At 38.0% G+C, this 19,631-nt stretch overlaps 2 protein-coding genes and 1 long non-coding RNA gene across 3 annotated transcripts in view; 2 read left to right on the top strand and 1 right to left on the bottom strand.

Moving 5' to 3' along the window:
• The window catches only part of LOC138060656 (regulator of microtubule dynamics protein 1-like), a 7,850-nt gene extending 6,572 nt beyond the window's left edge, over positions 1–1,278 (bottom strand). The window contains exon 1 of the mRNA XM_068906490.1: positions 1,079–1,278. Coding sequence (XP_068762591.1) covers positions 1,079–1,210 — 132 coding nt within the window. The 5' untranslated portion in view covers positions 1,211–1,278. The remainder of the gene's footprint in view (positions 1–1,078) is intronic.
• Positions 1,279–2,723: 1,445 nt separating this feature from the next.
• On the top strand, positions 2,724–5,756 carry LOC138060584 (uncharacterized). The gene is made up of 3 exons (XR_011134386.1): positions 2,724–2,844; positions 4,279–4,407; positions 5,274–5,756. It is a non-coding gene; the product is annotated as an uncharacterized lncRNA (long non-coding RNA).
• A 5,950-nt stretch (positions 5,757–11,706) lies between these two features.
• On the top strand, positions 11,707–18,561 carry LOC138060585 (forkhead box protein J1-B-like). The gene is made up of 2 exons (XM_068906427.1): positions 11,707–12,821; positions 17,222–18,561. Exons 1-2 carry the CDS (start codon positions 12,381–12,383, stop codon positions 17,993–17,995), a joined length of 1,215 nt encoding a protein of 404 aa, XP_068762528.1. The 5' UTR covers positions 11,707–12,380; the 3' UTR covers positions 17,996–18,561.
• Positions 18,562–19,631: the final 1,070 nt, after the last annotated feature.

The raw sequence follows: 19,631 nt of genomic DNA, 5'->3' as shown, positions 1-19,631 counted from the left end.
ACAATGTTTGTGTAACCGTTTCAATTGAGTGTCGTAAAACCAAAACCAAAATAATTACTTCGGCCAATCAAAAAAGACAGAGACAATCCAGTAAACCAACAGTAAAGGTAGCCAGTAAACGTAGCCGACACAAAGCACGGGAAAAAGTGCAAGCGTAAGCCACGATTGGTTTTGGTTTCACTTGTGATTGGTCGAAAAAGTGGCGCAAGAACTTTGAACCAATCACTGAGTAAAGTAATGCAAAAACCAAAGCAATTTGCTAATTACTTTCGACACTCAATTGAAAACACCCATCCAATGTTTTCGGAGATCTATATTCTCAATTTTGAGATTGATTTCAGTGATTTGCAATGTTTGTGACGTCATCAATTTTTTATTATAAGAAAAACTTGAATATCTCTAGGGCGAAAGATGGTACGTATTCCAAAATAAAAAACACCATTCTTAATCATTTTGAAAGGTCTTTAAATGAGCAAAATAATTTTTTTTTCTTCATAGGCACTTTAAAATTAAACAAAATCAATTGCCGTGTGTTGATTCATCACTCACAAACTGAGAATGGGGACGGCCTGTCGAAGGTTGAAAAAAATATCTGAAATATCGAACACAAGAATGTTTTCAACCATCAACGGCAACCATGTGGACCCACTTCTCGATCTAATTTTGAATTTTCATTGCCAGCATACAAGTACAGCTGGGCTTACATTCATGAGGAGTAAGTTACATCTTGGGGTGCTTTCTCTATTGCGCAAATATAGAAAGCCACGTCAGAACTTATTTAAGAAAGCTGACCGTAAGGGAAGTTGAAACTTACTTACGACTTATATATAACTCACTATACCAACAAGTTCTTCGTGGCAAACCAAGAATTAATCCAGTGGCTAGTTTGTTTCACATTCAACATATTAATCATTATTAATCAAGATGCCACGTGCACAAAATATATTTCGCACTAGTTAACGAAGAAAACCATTAACTTATTATTCCACATATAAGCATATATAGCTATATATATATAAGCTTTATGTATTAGTCATTCAAAAGTGTACGTTTCTCTAAATATCTTTTGCAAGCATACCTTTCTATGAACGTGCCTTGAAGAATTTGGAGGTGATTTAAAATGTTGAAGGGCTTTTATCACAAATCCTTCTCCTTGAAATAGTCCTTGTAATCGCCACGCCAAGCGAAACTTCTCAGATAGAGCCGCCATCGTGAACGTGAAATGATATTGGAGACTGAGACCCACTTTGTGTTGTCCGAGCGTGCGGCAACCAAGGTCCTGTGGTCAACTTGTGTGCGCCCGTTGCGTGCCCGCGCGATGTTATCATAACCACGTCCATCAATCAATCAGTCTTATTGTTTACAAACGAAATAGGCCCTTAAAATGTACGATGGTTTGCTTCAGGCTCCGATCTCTAGCATTTTGAGCGGTTTCTGGCCTATCTAAGGGCGCTTTTCATTTGCATATTTGACAGAACTGAAGGGTCAGACCAGGCATTTGGAAAGACTAACGCTACAATGCCTTCAAAATTATACTTCGAGGATGATATACACTCCTAGCTCCTCCGGAAGAATGCAATCATGCAATCATGCAACTGTTTCTTCACATTGTTGCATTTAATTAGTGCAACTGAAGTGACGGGTCTGGCCGACCAGTTCTGACAAAAGGAAAGCACCCTAAGTTTCTCGACGCAATTTTGTTACCTTTGAAAGCGGGAACTGGGACAGACGGGACAGACACAATCTTAACTTCCGGTGTTTCCAGTCTGTCAGACGACGAAAGACGAACTATTGCGGTTCTCGGTATAGTGGTAATTAGAGAGCTTAAGCACGCACGTTTTTGAGACGCGGACGGCATTTAACAGATTTAAATTGCTAAGATCTTTTCCCCATTAGAGATGATTAGTATAAAAATCTGGGAGACACCACTGTCCTGGCACGCGAAAATTTCTCTTCCGGTTGCCGACCGCGTCTCAAAAACGCGCGTGTTTAAGCTCCCCAATCCCTTCCCAACGAAGACCCCACTGAACTATGTATGTACAAAAATTGAAACTTATCGATCTCAGAGAAAAAAGGAGCAAGCAAGTCATGACTTTGGAAATGTTCCCCTCAAATATGTATATAAATATGAATAAAACTATTCTCTTATCTTAACATTTGCACTAGTTTCTTTTTAAATTAGCTCTTAATACAGTTCTGGATTCTTCTAGAATTTTTATTTTTTATATGTAAATAGTAATTAGTTATGGTATTGTAAATAGTCGTGCGTTTTTAACATGAGCCATTGGCTCTGGAGATTTGGCAACCTCTCCCTACGTTTGCGACTTAAAATAAAGTTACCTTACCTTACCTTACCTTAAAACACAAACTGCGGTTACAAACATTTGCTTTAAATGAAAACGTTGGCAGTGAGAAACTTTATCTCTATTATGAGCATATTTCTTGTCGTTTTATGTCAATCAATTTCGTTAGTTCCCTGTCCGTTCAATTGTATTTTTGAATTTAAATTTATCTGTAAATGAATAATAATTACTTGTGATGTATGTTTTAACGTACGATACGCCAAGTTTATATAAAGTTATGCAGTTCAAGCAAATGTTTGTAACTGCTGTTTATGTTTTATTCTTATTGAAACTTAAATAAATGGCCCAAGTCAAGTAATTTTTATGAGACCAATATATAAATATATACCGATGCAAATTTTATACTCGTTTTTCCAAAAACGAAATCATCTTGTATTACATGGTCCTCCTAAAAGTCGCGTAAAACAGGCTGGAATACAGCAAGTTCCCAAACTACCCACGGTCAGGGCCTCAGGGGCGCCTACCACGGTAAAGAAAGAAGGTAAAGAAATTAATTTCCAATGAGTGAAACTGTTCGTATTTACTGAGATTTTAAAATTGTTAAATTGGGCTCCTCAGGGGCACCCAATGATAATCTTCTGTGACAAATGTGTTCGGGAGAGTCAAACTGTTCTACGAATTTCGGTTCTACGTTATTAAACTGATATTAAACAGCTATAGAATTCTTTATTAAAACATCACCTACTGATAGATTCGCAACCAGGGAAAGTAGTCCCTTACGTTTTCGGAAAGGATATTTTTGCATTTTTCGGCAATTAAAAATTAAGGTCACCTGGCGCTTTCGCATGAGCAAATGGTTCGCTGCGAAGTTCTTAGAAGGCCACTTGGAAGCAATTTCTTAAATGAAGATGGCATTCCCTAAAATTTTTGGACACTTCAATTTTCAGCTAAGATTTCCGAACAGATCATCAAATTCTTCTAGGTAATAAAAACACCCGTTTAGACAATTTTTATACATTACAAGGAGCCTACAAATGTCTCTCAAAGGCTTTTGGTTTAATTTGCTCGTTGGGTGACCTCGGCTCCTGCCTAATCCGTAAGGGTTTCTTTCTTCCATCGAACAGATCCTCTGTAGCCATCCTTCCTTCCGTCAGCAAACTCAGTTCTTTCTCTGGATAAAGGGGACTCTTTGCTGACATCACTGTTTTCATTTGTTTTCATTTGGTTTCATTAACATACGAGTTTGCTCATAAAAGGCGTCAATCACGCTATTTACAAAATGACTTCAAAAGGTAAAAGAACCCTTAGTTAAATCTCCAATTTTAAGCCTTTTAGCTTTGATAACGAGTAAGTTATTACCCATCTAACTCTGACCGGTTGATAAATTCTTGGGTGGCAAAGGTGCTCACACGCCCGTACATTCTTTGTAAAATTTCAAATTTTCAGAGATAATCGCGGATATATCGGGTTGAAATTTTGAGATTGCTCATTATGCAATACACTTTCAATATTCATTACTTTATACCCAGCAGACTGAATAGAAAACGATAGCGTTGTGCTTATATATATATTTAATGTTTTTTTTGGTGCCCGTCACGATTCAAAGGATTTTTGTAGAGATACATGGGTCCTCTTGAAACGAGACAAGTGTAGAATCACCTGCATGCATCCTGGATCTTGAAAACAAATTACATTATGGGAGATCATTAAATCGAAAATAACAAAAGTTCCCAGAATAGAGCCCAGTGATTGCACCCCGTCCATAAAAAGGTACTTGCCTTTTGGACATATAGATAGGAATTAAACCAGTTAATAGATTTGGAGCTGAACCCATAAAGCCTAAGCTTTCCTAAATATGGTCCAAAGTGTCAAAGGCTTTCTTTGTGGCCTCCAATAGAAAACATGCGTCTGACACCAGATTAAGCTTGTGTAAACAACAAATTGTCATTAATAAAAGACGTTAGTACTCTTTCAGGTCGTTTACTATCAAACTCCAGAATGAGATCAGTCCGGCTTCAGACCCTCTTTGAGATCACTCGACGCGATCAGCATCATAAGGAGAAACTAAAGAGAAGATCAGAAGCAAAACACATCTTTTGTTGCCGTAAGGCAGTTGAGTATGAAACACGTGCCATTAGTCATGCAACACACTGTGTCACGTAGGCCCAGTGGGGTCATACACCTTCTGAACGAGACAAAGAAAGTCGATTAGACGTGCGATCGAGCACGGTTTGATTGAAAAGATGATTCGAGCGGCAACAACATCTAACTGGGATTTTTTCCTTTAGCCGTGCCTGGAGCATGAAACCACACTGTGTCACATGGGTTGCGTAACAAGGTCGCACATTGTTTGGTTGATATGTATGTGCGCATGCGTTAGGTAGTCGCCGTGTCAGTGAGTCAGTGAGTGCTGGGTGCACCTTGCTTTGTGATAAGCAAAATGTCAAAAATATCAATATAAACTAAAGCTACTACAAAACATTACACGGCTATATTTTAAAAAGAAGACTGACATAAGTATTTCAAAAATGACTGGAAAGGAAAATCCGTAAGTTTTTTACATGCTAGTTGAACTTGGGAATAACGGACATGCAAAAACGAGTTACCTAAGATGAAAGGTCTACCTACATTGGAGTAAGGGAATGTCTTATTGAACGGTGAAGGAAGATATTATCTCGAGCCAAAATTTCGAATGGCGCTACCTTTATTTGACTAAGCTAAAAGGTGGTTCCCAGAACAGGAATATAGGGTGTAATTAAATGATGCCTGTGTAACAGGCAGCCCAACGGCGTAAAAACCAGTCGCGTATCTCCGTCTTCAATAAGGCAATTAGCCACGTGCTTGTGCTTCTCACTAAAGTTAAGCCCTATTAGCTGGGGTTGATACTTGGATGGGTGACCGCACATGAGATCCCTTGTTGTTGACTTTTTGTTCTTGTTTTTTTTTTCTTTTTGTTTCCTTTTATCGTAGAAACAAATTGCACTTTTTAAAGAAATTCCGATCCCGTGGAAAGCGACATGAAAAGACTTTTACCAGACCAAACCCTCTGTTGTGAACTCAAACCCTCTGGCAAAAGATGTTACGCGCCATCACAGCAGTGTTGTTACGAAACTGGTTTTTGCATTGCATTTATAACATTTTGCCTGATTTCGAAGATGGTACCCACCTTTTTGGAGTGCAGACTTGGCGCAAAGAAACAAAACTCCCCGGCCTTGTTTTTTTTGGCTCATTCACGGAGCGGATGTGGCATTAATTTGATGGAACAGAGGTGGACGAAAGTTGCAGGGCGCGAACTTCAGCATTTTCATTCCCTTCAGTGTTTCCAAACTCTCGAATGAAGGGGTAGTTTCTAAAGAAACTGTGGTGCTGCGTCGGTGGGGAAGTAGTATACAAAAGTTTGGTTTTATCAACGGAGTTGATAATGTAAATTGGCCACCGTACAGAGATTCTAAAAGCTGACGTTTCGAGCGTTAGCCCTTCGTCAGAGCGAATGGCGAAGGGCTAACGCTCTGACGAAGGGCTAACGCTCGAAACGTCAGCTTTTAGAATCTCTGTACGGTGGCCAATTTACATTATCAACTCCGTTGATAAAACCAAACTTTTGTTTCCAAACTCCCGTTTGGTGATAAGAGCCACCACTCCTTTCCCAAGTCTAGCATTCTGAGCGCGTTCTTGACTACTGGGCCACGATCGCGCAGTTCAGTACATATGTTGTATTTGAAATACTTTGCAACCGCGATGTTTGACACAGATCTGAAAGTTTTTAATAAAGTGGACAGCTGATTTTTCTTTGAGAATGGCAAGCTTTAAAGGTTATTTCTAGATCTTGCTTCGTTCTTGGGTGTTCCACTGTGAACAATTGCATAACGAATACACCAATCGAACTGCGAACCAGTTTGTTCAGTCGTTCCAAACCATTTTGTGAATCGAGCCAGTGTGTTCAATTGGCCATTGTCCCAAAGATTTTATAAATCGAACCAGTGTGTTCAATCGGCCATTGTGCCAAGCATTTCGAACCAGTGTGTTCAATCGGCCATTGTGAGTCAACACCCGCTATTAGGGAGCGTTCACAAGAACTTGTTGAGGGGGACTGATGAGAAATTACTGCAGTCTCTCTGCAGTAATGTGAATGTGACCTTTTGGCCTCACGCTTTTGCATTAATTTAATTCTAGTCTTAAGCGATTGGCTTGTCGTTGGTAGAAGCAAGTGGCCTTGACCTGGGCCCGAAATATTTTTTGTTCCCTGCTCCATAGAAAATCGACACTAATAAGAAACTAAAAATATATCATCAAGACGAACTATTTTCTTGGAAGAAAAAATATCACAAAGTAGTATGAAGGTCCAAATCTATTAAAAGTCTCATACAACAAAAACCATTGCTAAATGAATCTTACTGGAAGCGTCTAAAAGAGATGTACTCGAGAGAGCAAAACTACGAGAAAGGAAAAGGAAACCAGACCACTTACAAGGGAGTCATGTAGGCCTGTCAACTCCATTTTACACTCTTGTTAAACCGTGTTTACATTGGTTAATGAGAATTCTTGTTTTCATTATTTGGTGGACCCCCCAATTCCTCCTCAGTCCTCCCCACAACAAGTTGTCGTGAACGCTTCCTTAAAATAAATAAAAAGCACTGTTTGTTGATTCCAGCGCCACTCCTCCCGATATAGGATTTAAAAACGTGAAAAGATATCAAGTGAAAAAAAAGGAGTTATGTCTTCGTTACTAGGATTTTGCGCTGCAGACTCTCGTTCCCAGGGTTTTTCATCCCCTCACGCTCCCAAATCGGTTATGTAAATGACAACAAAAGAAATCGTGAAGGAAAAAAAAAATGGAGGTGGCAATCAGGCCTAAAACGCTCACATGCTTTGTGAGTCAACACCCGCTCAGCAGCGGCACTGTTTGGGGATTCCATTGCCCTTCCTCCCAGAACAGGGTTCAAAAAAACAATATTAGAAAAAAGTCTTAATCAGCCAAGCACCGAAGAGGAGTCGAGTAAAAAAAGTACATTATTCTAATTTGGTTTATACACAAATTAAACCAAAGCAAATGAATAAAGCGACCAATCTCCAGTCAGTATTCCAAAGAAATCTCACCTTTTCATCCTGACCGTGATTCCTCGAAAAGGAAAGTAAATTCTGATCATATTGTTGCGCTCAGCCTGATTGTTTCCATTTTCAAATTTAGTAGCATTAAAACAAATTCCTGCTAGTTAAAATTACAGACTCATCTTCTGGTAAACGTTCGCCCTTATGCATCCCACGGAAACGCACTTATAGGCATCTTGTTTTGTTTCAACTCTATCATGATATTATTACTCTAACAGGAGCTCATCAAGCCCTCATGCAAGGCCTTGAAGTCAACCCTTTCCCGGGTATATTTATTTATGTTTTAGAATGCCTCCCTAAGGGGATTCAGCGCGCCCGCTGTTTTAAAAGCCAATCAAAATAGGGCCATCTCAACCTTAAGGGAAATATGATACTTTTGGCGGGAAAAACCTGTTCCTAAAATTAAATTTACTCCCGAAAGGGTTGACTCAAGGAGATAGAGGTTGTCCTTGATGAGTTCCTGCTTCTCAGAGTTACACAGGAAGTGATTATCATTTCAAAATTCGGGAAACACTTGAAACCAGAAAGGTAATTGTAGTGTATTCATTCCAATAGCAACACAAATGTATTGTTAGTATTGACCCCAGTATTGCATAAAGCCTCATTTACACTAGCAAGTTCTGCTTGACAAGTCCACTTGTCATTGCCGACTGTACACACTAGCAAGTTCTGCTTGACGAGTTTTTCCTTGAAACGTTTTCCTTGGTAGTGTAAATGAAAAATATGACAAGTTCCCTTGACAAGTGCACTTGACAAGTAATTTACATTGGCAAATTTTGTCCTTGACAAGTTTTTCTTTGACAAGTCAGTGTCCTTGTTCAAAAACTAGCATGCTAATTTTTGAACAAGGAACCCTGTCAAGGAAAAACTTGTCATATTTTTCCATTTACACAGCCAAGGAAAACTTGCCAAGGAAAACTTGCTAGTGTAAATGAGGCATAATTCAGAGAACTACTACTATTGTCTTGTACTCAGTGAAACTACTGCAGGTTGTTAAAGTGCCACGAACATCCCAACGAAAGGATGTCTTAAAATTTGTCAAAATTACCTAAGATGGTTTCCACAATGTTTAAGAGCTCGTTAAGTGAGTTTGAAGCTGCCGTAAACAATTTCTGTTCGGATGTTCTAGGGGAACATCCTGTCGAAATTTCTTGGGGGCTTTTTTGCCTCGTCCGACATTTCTACCAATCGTGATGGATCTGATGAAAATATTTACGTTGCGTATTCGTCCTTTTTTCTCGAAAAAATTAGGGGACGTTTACTTAAAGTATGATTCTCAAACAAACATCTACATCTACATTCGCAACTTGCAAGACCCTGAATAAGGACATTTCGCAAATGACATATAAATAAGATAAAATAAATAAATAAATCTAAATAAATAAGTAAATAATCATTATGAAAAAGAGAGTACATGAATATTAAATAAATAAAATCATTTCACTCATTCATTAGGGCGGCGCCCAGAGCTCTTTGAAAACAGTGAATTGAGTTCGACTGTATAATGTTCGTTTCATCATTTCGTTTGGACCCTAACAGCCGCCTGACGTCGCTGGCAGGGCTTCGATTGCGCGGCTAGCGGATTGAAATGAAAGAATAACCTTTGCCTTGAATTCTACGGTGGAACTGTAACAGTGGGAACTGACATTTTAGCCAGGAATATTTGAATCCATTTAGTGGGCTCGTGAGAATTCAGTGTTCAGCCTTGGTATTTTATTATAACCCTTGACAACCGAGGAACTGATAATGGCTCAATTCGCGTCGAATCTGAAAAAAAAAAAAAAAAACAAAACCACACAGGAAGGAAGCGACCCACAATGGTGCAACTAGCCTTACGTTTTCTTGCATAAATACTACACGTGTTCGCCGGGATCACTTTTCCTGGTTCAGCAACAAATATAAAAAAAATTGAATTCCCGAGGAGTGGACCTGTGGGGGGGAAGGGGGGCACAAATCAGCTTCTTAGGAGTTTGGCCTGTGTCTCGGATTTACCTTCTTCCCCCACCCCTCTCTCCCACTATCTCATCCTCTCTCCCTCTCTCTGAACCAGGCTCCCTTCCTTTTCCCCTCCTAACAAGAGACAGTTGACGATCATGATGTTCCATGCCATTTCTAGAGGTCGCATTGAAATAGCATTATGTCACGCGATATAATGCAAATTCTGGTGCCAGAACGACTAGAGAGTTTAACCACATCACCTGGCGAAGTTCGAAAACAGAAAAACCGTTTTACATATCAGCATTGGCAAACACGTCCGCGTAAACACTTTCTGTCGTCACCAAAAATAACAACAACCCTGAACAAACTTGAGCTTTAGTTTGTTGAAGGTAATTCAGTCCTAACAAAGAATGTCAGCTGCAGCCTGTTCACAAATAAACGCTATGTCCTTGACAATCAGACCAAATAAGACTGCAAATTAATATTACCCGCTGGGCAGCTCTTATTCGGATTGCATTGATATTTTTTATCGTTGTCGTTGTCGAGAAAGGAACGGATTATGACAGAAAAGGTTGCTTTCTTTAATGATTAGTACAGTCACAATGGCTCCAAAAAGAAACTCCTCCGCGATTCCTATTTTACGTTTAATAAAAACAACTTCTGACATACTAGATCACATCACATGCTAACCAAGACACCTGCCATCTTTCTGGCACTGGTGCACTTATCCAGTTAACCAAACAAAAGTAATTAAAACTATTTTTAGTTGATTTCTGCAAGTTGCAAATGTTCTCTGGAAAAACAGACGTGCAACAGGCAAACTTCACGGAAATATTCTTCCTTGTTTAAATGCTGTTTAATTCACAATATTCTCTTTCCAATGTTGAGATAAAGCATTTTTAACTCAGTGTGTCCCGCCCAGGGGGAAAGTCGCAATACTCTCTATCGCTTCATGCAATTTGAAACCGGGATAAGCCCCGTTGGAACTGCGGTGAGTCTCAGCGGCTCGTGTGCGACTTTACTTTTACCCTTCCGTGTTTAACTTTCAAAACACATTGGGTGTTACTCTTATTATCATTAAGTAAGTAAACTTTCTTTCTGTGTCAGGATATAAAACAAACCGAAGGAATAAATCCTTCTACTGATAGGGGACACAAAAAATAAAATAAATAAAATTCATGTAAAATATTTAAAAGATATTTTACATAATAAAAGTAGAACTGTGCATGTGCAAGAACAGTTAAAAATCGAAAAGGCAGCAATTACAACGCTCGTTCTTTAAGAATTTACTCAAGTCGCGCTTGCGGATTTTTGTGATAAAAGTCTTTAGCGATTGACAATTTCCTTCTTCAGCTGGTAGATGGCTTCAAAGTTCTGGCCCGAGGTATCTCATGGAGTGCTTCCCGAAATTAATTTATGCATGGGAAGTGAACTTTACACGAATCCAGAAGAGAGAGCATTAATAAATTATAAATAAGTAGGTCTGAAGACATAAGAAAACCTATCGTCATCATGAAAAAGTGCTCAAAAGGAACCGTGGTACATTAAATACAAAGAGAAATTTTGCAAGTGGTTCGAGTAGCATCATCCGCCCGTTCAGATATCGTCCGTTCTCGTTCTTTATACGAAATTGAAAAGTTCCAGCCGAAAGTCTTAAGACTTCGTTTGATATTGTTGTTGAATAAACACACAAAAAGGCGCAATCATCTGCCTAGCTGACTCCTTTTTTCAATGATTACATACTATAAGCTTGAGAATAACAAAACCGGATGTTACTCGCATTTCAGGTCACTGCCTACATATCGCTTCTTCACAACATATATATTGAAGTAGCGTTCAAGGATGCATTTGTTGCCTGATATCATACCAAATATCTCTTAACGTTTATCTGGAGAGCCTACAAAACTGTTCAAGTGAAACCGATTCGGTGGTATTTGTACATTCCGTAACAAATTACGAAATCCGAAGAATCGCTAAAGCGGAAAGCGCTTTCACCTTTGCGGTTAAATTACGTCAAATTTTATTATGCGGGTTTTCGGTTAAGCACGTTCTTGTTTTCAAAGCGTGAGCTTCAGAATTCAGAATTTATTATACAGAAAACATCCGAATATTCCGTCAAAGTTGAAACTCCTTGACTTACTATAAAAGAAAAATTCTCGTTGCTATGGGCGAGCACGTGACACAACACAGTTGAGCTCAGTTTCGCGCATGCGCTGAAGGACATAAACAACCCGGGGTCATAGCAACATAACAGCCAATCAAAATATCGCATTCGGCGTCGAAGGATAATGTAAATTAATTCATAGCAACGAGTTCACCAATGACATTGCAAAAAGTTGTTTATATCGCTTTGTTACTTTGATTAATTCAGTTGGACGAGAACAAAAACTCGTCCACAATGCTCATTCATTACATTTATTCTCGCTAACTTACTACGATCGTAACCTGCACTCACTCGCAACGGGAAAGGACACGAGAGGGGTACAATTTCGTCGCCTGAGGACGTCAACCAGCTAAAACAAGCCGCACAATCTTAATAAGCATGGCTTTCGAGTAGGAGTCTAGACTTGATCTAAGCGCTTCTTTGCAAAAGAACTCTGTCTACTTCAGTCCAGACAAATTCACAACAATTATTTTATCCGGCGAGATCAGGACTTCATCCTTTGGCAATGCCTAAATCTTTGCAGTTTTCGTGGGTTTGTAGACAATCGAAAGGTTGTAAAATTGCGTGCGAGTTGATCGCTTGATTGGAACATCAAGGGGTACTTTGCATTCGAAATTGCATTAAAACAGACACTGAGTCACTCGACTAAGTACGTGCCGGAGAGAGGACGCAATAGATTACTGTGTGAAATCAACTGGAACATTCAAAGCTTGACGGCAAGAAAGACGTGCAGGAAAGAAAGGAATTGTAGACGTCGACAAGAGCAGTTTAGACTTCATCTACAGGTGGCGCAATCTTTAAAAGTCCGCAACCAGCATTCTGTATATTTGGCAAGTACTAGAGGACACACGTTCTCCGTCTATATTATGAACAAAAAAATGCCGGTCGCAGTTCAATCATACGCTGAGAGATTTGCAGCAAATTGGAAAGCTAAAAACCCTACGGATGAAGAAGACGACAAATCGTCGCTCGATGATAGTTTAACCAATCTTCAATGGCTGCACAGTATTAGTGTACAGGACCTCACACCGACGGCAAGTTTGGTTCCATCACCCAGCCCTTCGGCCAATTCATGTGATTCGGACGACCGCAGCGACATCAGCGATGGATGCAAGCAAGAAATCATCCGTAAAGAACCAAACATTGATTACAAAACCGATGCAAGCCAAAAACCTCCTTATTCCTATGCCACATTAATTTGCATGGCCATGAGAGAAACTAACAAGACCAAGATAACTTTAAGTGCCATTTACAAGTGGATCAAAGAGAATTTCATGTATTACAGACTTGCGGATCCTACGTGGCAGGTATGCAGTAACGTGATTTCTTTTTTCCTGTTTCCAAACAATGATAACCCGGGAGCGAAAACGTATTTTTCCTTCTTGTTCGCTGTTTATTTAGCGAGTTAGACATATTCTTGGTAGTAAAATGTTTATTAGACAGATGCTATTATTAGTTCACACCATCAGCGATAAAGATGTTTCGTTAACGTTGCCATGTCGATAACTGTCCTCAATTCTAGTTGTTAGTTTGGCTAGTTTCTTTGAGATTTTAAAGATCTTGGAAAACTCGCGTTTTTCAAACGTTCTATATTGTATTCCAAGGGTCCCAAAATTTGTGTGCCAAAAAATTATTAAAATTATGGCTTGGTATACAAACGCAAGAATTTATTTTATTTACTCTTGTCGCAGCCGATTTCCTTTAAGAGTTTGCAATGAAAATGGATTAGACAACAATACTCGCATTACTTATTTTTTATTGCGGCTTTCCTGTCTAGTAAAATAAAAACGTCTCTTGAAGTCTCCATTTTTGAGATCAAAATTTATAATGGCTTCAAAGTTGTTAATGGCCATATTAAATTTGAATTTCAGTAAAGCTTCCAAGAGAAAAGAAAAATACTTGTCATCACATCACTTTTCCTTTTCTTATTCAAATAAAGTTTTACAGAATCGGGGGCGGACTTTTGTTTCCGCTTCGTTCTGTGAATATTAAAGAAAGTCACATTAGTGAACTTACTGAAACCCATTGTGCTCTGAACAATGGTGCTCAAATGAAAACCGAAACGACAACTTATCATTCCACATCTACCTTGTCATTTTCCGACAGCCTTAAGTTTTACAGTTTTTCCTAATGATTCTTTGATGCAAATTTTTTATGTTTTCATCTATTTATAAATTGTCCCTTCAGGTCACTAGAATATATACTGCTTGCAAAAGGAGAACAAGGGAAAACTTACGTAATCCCTGCATGAAATAAATGACCCCTTCTGTGTTTTTAAATGTATCATCAGGTACTATCTTGAAAAAACTCAGAAGGAAACAAAAACGGAAATTATGTCTCAAAATAGGATTTCTTTTTCTCCTCCCTCATTGCTGTAATAATTTTTCAGATTTTCTTAAATTAGATACATGCTCGATAAATAATAAGCTCTTAAAATCATATTGTTTTTTTGCAAGCCTTAAACAAAATCCCACACGTGCCCCTGTCATTAACGGGAATATCAGTTTTCTACTTTGGAAAACAGTCAAACATTTCTTGCTCAAAGTACTAATTTTCTCAATATTTTATGTCCCTAGCTTATGTAATGGAGTGACTCAAAATAAATGCTTTCTGTCTGAGTTTTTATTATTGTAGTAAACCTTCTGTAAAAAAAGTATTCCATTACTATATATAGAGAGACAAAATGTTTCACAAATTATTAAATAAATCTAGGAAAGAAAATGTTCCTCCTTGGTGACAAATACTTTCCCAAAGAACAATCGCACAACAAGATCATCAATAGACATAATACTTAGCTATTCATGCATGCCTAACATAAAAGCAGTATTTGTACCCACAACAAAATGATCCTCTCAATGAACACCACTCCATCACCTGCAACTGCAGAAGAAAGGAAGAATGTACGTGCAAGGGTAGAAGATCATCTCCAAATAAATGTGGTTATAACAAAGTGGCAGTGACAACTGAACCATACGTAAGACCTGGCTTCAAATTTCAAAGAATGGAACAGAAACGACATAGCCTATCACCTTTTCAACATCCCAACAGGCAAAACAAGACAGAGATTTCAAAATTTGTAAGGACCCTCAAGGAAGGAAAAACACCCTGCAACTTGACATGAAGAGTTTTCAAGAAATGTGATGCCTACAGCACTGCTTCCAAGAAAATTTTTCCAATCATACTTTCCAGATCTTTGCACACTGAACAAAAGAACAAGCTGGCATTTTATACCCTCGCGGAAACAAACTCATGCTCAAAAACTGTAGACTAACTTGAGACTTAAATGTAAACAAGTTACACTTGCTTGTGTAACATCTATAGCATTTCAAAAACTAATGGTCACTCAACTAAGTTCCCTGATAGATGTGGTCTGATTGAAAGCAAACTGAAGCCTTAGATTTTATGCCCTATAAAGTTGTATGCTTTTAGAAAATCACTGTAAAACTCTCAGAATATATTTCTAAAAAGGTTTTCTTATAAGTACATGCTTTGGAAGTAAAATGTGTACTTTGAAGTGAATGGGAAAGTGTTAACATATCTAGGGAATTAGCTCACCCAAAACATCTCTTTTGTATACCTGTATTTAAAGAAGCAAGTACGAAACTCAGACTGGGTAACTTGATTCATGCAAAACCAAGTCAATTCAAGCACTAAAGTCACAAAAGCTAATTTCTGATAGACTACAGGGAATCAAAAGAAGAGAAAAATTTGAAGCTTTCAGATTAGAGTAGAAAATCACATTGGGCTTCTGTTGAGTTTATTAATAAGGAAGAGTTAAGGCTGCTAGACGACAAAGCTGCAAATTCCTTTTTTCTGCAGTAAGATAACAGATAATCCTGACCACAAACTGTTTGAAGTAAAAACATTGCAACTATTAATAGAACAACCCATTGTAATGCCATAAGTCATTTCAAGATAGTATGTTTGATTCACGTTCTCAAGTCAAAAAACTCTGTATTATCTTAAGGTACACATAGGGAATGATAAATGATAAATACAATGTAATCATAATCAATTTTTAACTCTACAACAACATCTTAAATCAAAGTTTTTTTGTTAGTGTTCAAACATATCGCTATGCAATGGGAATGACAGTGAACAAGGTGTTTATTTGTCAGGTTATTTTTACTCTGATTAATTTGCATAGCAACAAGGATCAACTTCCCTTGAATTTCACAAAAAAACCTTTGCATGCAAACATTTTTAACTAATAATTTCTTCAGCTGCCAGGGAAAGCTATTTATCTGACTTTTGTAATGGAATCCCTCTGGTGTCAGAATAGCAGTTGTGCAAGAATATTATATATGGAATGTAGTTGTGTAGACACAAATAAGAAGAATATCAATGTCTTTTCGTCTATAAAGACCTGCACTCTTTTTGGATAGTTTTTAGGTTTTTTGTTTGGTTAGTTCTTAGGTTGATTTGAGAAGACTCTACAGAGTTGTATTTTACGTACAGGAAGAAGGAGTGAAATTAAAACTCCCTACAGGTGCCTCAGGGAAAGCTGTTTATCTGTCAGCTTTGTAGTGTAATTCCACTGGTCATTGTACTGTACCTATTGCATAATTTAACACAATAAAATTAAATTTTTTGTAAAATCCTTGAGTGAAATAATTATCATAATGGCACCTTTATCCATTAGTGGTGTTCAGGAAAATTCAAGACTATTGAGACAGGAAGGAACACTACCATGATGATAATTATTAGTTTAATCAATGTGAAACTATATGAGGGTGATAATGACAAAAACATTATTTTAGAATCATTACTAAACATAATATACCTGCAAGAAGAAAAAGCCTTATTGTGGCACCACTGGGCTTAAACTACAAGACAATTGTCTTTCATGGAATGGAAAAACAGGGCAGTGGCTGCTGATCTAGCAATAAATCACCAATTAATGTGATCCAAGATAGATGTCTTTAAGTATTTTGCCCCGGTTATGATTATGCAGCAAATTTAGATCTTAAAATTCAAAAAGAAAATTGGGGATAACCACACATTTTTCAAAGATAACTGATGAATAATATTTGTAAAAAGCTTTGAAATACAAAGCAATGTATGGCATTTGTTCTCAAATTGAAACTTAATTATCTCTCAAAAATGCATGGTTACCCCCAATTTTCTTTTTGGATACCAAGAGTAATTACTAAGATCTACTTCCTCCGGATAGCTTTACATCACGTAAAAACATCCTTGTATTGGTGATGCTCACCAATAGGAAACCCGAGTATCTTGAGATGCACAGAACATATGCGCAATAACAATAGTACGCAATGTCCTTAATAACCTCCTCAAAAACTTTTCTTCCAACTGTAGATGGTTTAGGTGTAATGTGGCCATGAGGAAGATAGTAAACTAGTTGTTTGGCAATGGGCGAAAGGACAACTGAAAAATCAGAGTCCTACCCAGGATTCACTGCAACCTCTGTACACCTGTCAGATGCCCTAGCATTTGAGTGGCAAGTTCTTGTAGAAAGGGAGTTCTTGCAGCTAGTTTGAGCAACTAGTTTACTACCTTGGTTCTCATACAATAAATTATAATTAATAAAACTGGAATAAACATCTTTGGCTATGTTTGAAAAAAAAAATCACCACCACATTGAAAAGAGAATCTATAGTTAAGTCAGGTCAAAGAGGTCCATGATTTACTACTTTTTGGGTTATGCACACATGATAATGTTATTGTTGTTGTTTTTTTTTTTCAGAATTCAATCCGTCACAATCTTTCACTGAACAAGTGCTTTGTGAAAGTCGCCAGAAACAAGAATGAGCCAGGAAAGGGCGGATTTTGGAAAATTGACCCTGCATACGCAGACATGTTTGTAGATGGTGTTTTCAAGCGCAGAAGAGGAGTTAATACCCAAAAGCCATCCAAAAAGAGTTCTTCAAAGCCATGTAAAAAGGTGTCAAATAAAAGATCATCTGATAGTCTCAAACATGACATTAAACCACATGCAAAAAAGAAATTTAGGGGAGTCAAAATAAAAGTGGAAAGGGAGAGTGATGAAGAAGACATGTTTTTGGAGGAAGAAATTGCACCATTTTCTGGTGGAATAAAAGAAGAATTCAGTTGGATGACAGTGCTTACAAATGATGAAATTGATCAAAGCATAAGGGAGATAGCAGATGCACATGGCATCGCATTTGAAAGTTCAGTGCCATCAACAATCGACCCATCTGGATTAACAACACCAATATGCTTGAGCCCCTCACCATCCAACGATAGCACAGATCATCATGATGACAACTTTGAAATTGAACCTGACTTAGACTTAACAATTAGAGGAATCGGATTGCTTCCACCTCGTGAAAACCTAGGAACACCATCTCCGACAACCTTAACAGATGCAGCACATTCTGTGTTCAACATGCCACCTTCACCACCCCTGATGTATGAAGAAGAGCATCCATGGGCAGAGACGGGAAATGATATGGACAGCTACTTTGATTTAGATGGTAATAACAATGGTCTTTGGTAATGTTTTAGCTAGCTATTGACAGTTTAGAGTTGATATAATTAATGATTTTCTATCGTTCCAACACTACATGCATTACCATGGCCACCTAGGAGAGTTTTTTTTCAAAGATTGGGGATTTGTGTGTGCAAAGTTAATCGACGTTAAACCGTTTAAGTTCCACTCTAAGGATGGAAAGGATTAAAGGTGCCTTAATTTGAAGAAAAATTAACCAGAGCTGACAGATGTGTTACAAGGACAAAATGCTTCAAGTGGGAAATAACAGAGCATTCTATCTGTCTTTAATTATTGTTCTGATGGTTATACAAAAGCATTACAATGTAACGTAATTATTAGGCATGCCCATTTAAAGACCAAAAGAAGCCGATAATATTTTCTTAAACCTTTCAATCCCATGATTGAAACCCTCATTCTCCTGACCAGTACCATAGAGTTCTTTGTTGGGTAGTGATGAGAATGTGGTGTTATATCAAGATCACACCTCTTAAGCTGATAGTAATCTTCATTCTCACTCACATTTCGTTGAAATTGTGAGGAGACTTTACACTGAAAATCTAAGGGTTGATTAAACAACAATCTCTACTTGCACAAATCCCACAATACACCTTTTACTGCCCAAACAATTTTCATAGGCATTGTTTTTCGCTTTCTTTTGCGACATCTTCATGTCCCAGAAGAAATTGCAAACAATGATTATGCAAAATCTAGATCTAAAAGAGGTGTATTATGGGATTTGTGCAAGTTGAGAATGGAGCAATAATAGTTTCAAGTCATTTAACACCCCGTTGATTCAGCAAACCAATAACAATATTATTCACCAATTGAGTATTAATTTGTTATTATCATTATTATGTACAGTGAGTTGCTTTCTTCAGGCAATAACTGCTGTTCCCTTACAGGCTTAACTCACTATCCATGATAATAAATAGTATTACTCAAAAGTATTGAATACTTCTGTCCATTTTGGTAACTGGCCCACTAATGTCCAGAAACCAGCCTAATTAGATGCACGCCCATTTTGTCATCCAATACCAAGTGTCCTCTGAAGTCTAACCCGTTGCAACCTATTTCTGACAATAGCATAAGGGATACCGCTATTTTTAGCTAGGGAAAATGCAGCTTTTTACCCTCACGGGAGGAGCAGCATTTGGGGGACATTTTGTGACAATAACTGTCTGAGAGTATTCCGAGACACGAGTGATGTTGAAGTTGGAGGAAAGAACAAGGGGACACTTAATGATCGGCAGGTCTAAAACACAGGTCACATTCCACAGGTCAGGGTACCTGTCACTGCTCTAGAGACAAATTAATAAACAACACCAAAATTGTCTCCCAGCCCTAATCACTCTACAAAAATGTTGTTTCAGGTTTATGGGAAACGTTTGGCTTAGTTGTTCATCACTTTTCTTGACCTGTGGAATCTGACCTGTGTTTTTAGACCCACCTCTTAACAATGCATCTGTGCATCCAATTAGACGCATTTCTGAACTGGCCTCAAAATGTTCATCCTAATGGACTCAGTCCAAAAATCACTCACTAATGTTGCCATGATTCATTCTCTTAAAGAGATCTTTAATTTTGTACAGAGAGAGTTAAAGCTGTTACCATGATAGAATTCTTGCCTTTGAAGCAGTATTTT

Source organism: Montipora capricornis, chromosome 8 (assembly GCF_036669925.1).
Source record: "Montipora capricornis isolate CH-2021 chromosome 8, ASM3666992v2, whole genome shotgun sequence".
NCBI classification, from domain to species: Eukaryota; Metazoa; Cnidaria; class Anthozoa; order Scleractinia; family Acroporidae; genus Montipora; species Montipora capricornis.
This window is presented reverse-complemented; position numbering and strand designations above follow the sequence as displayed.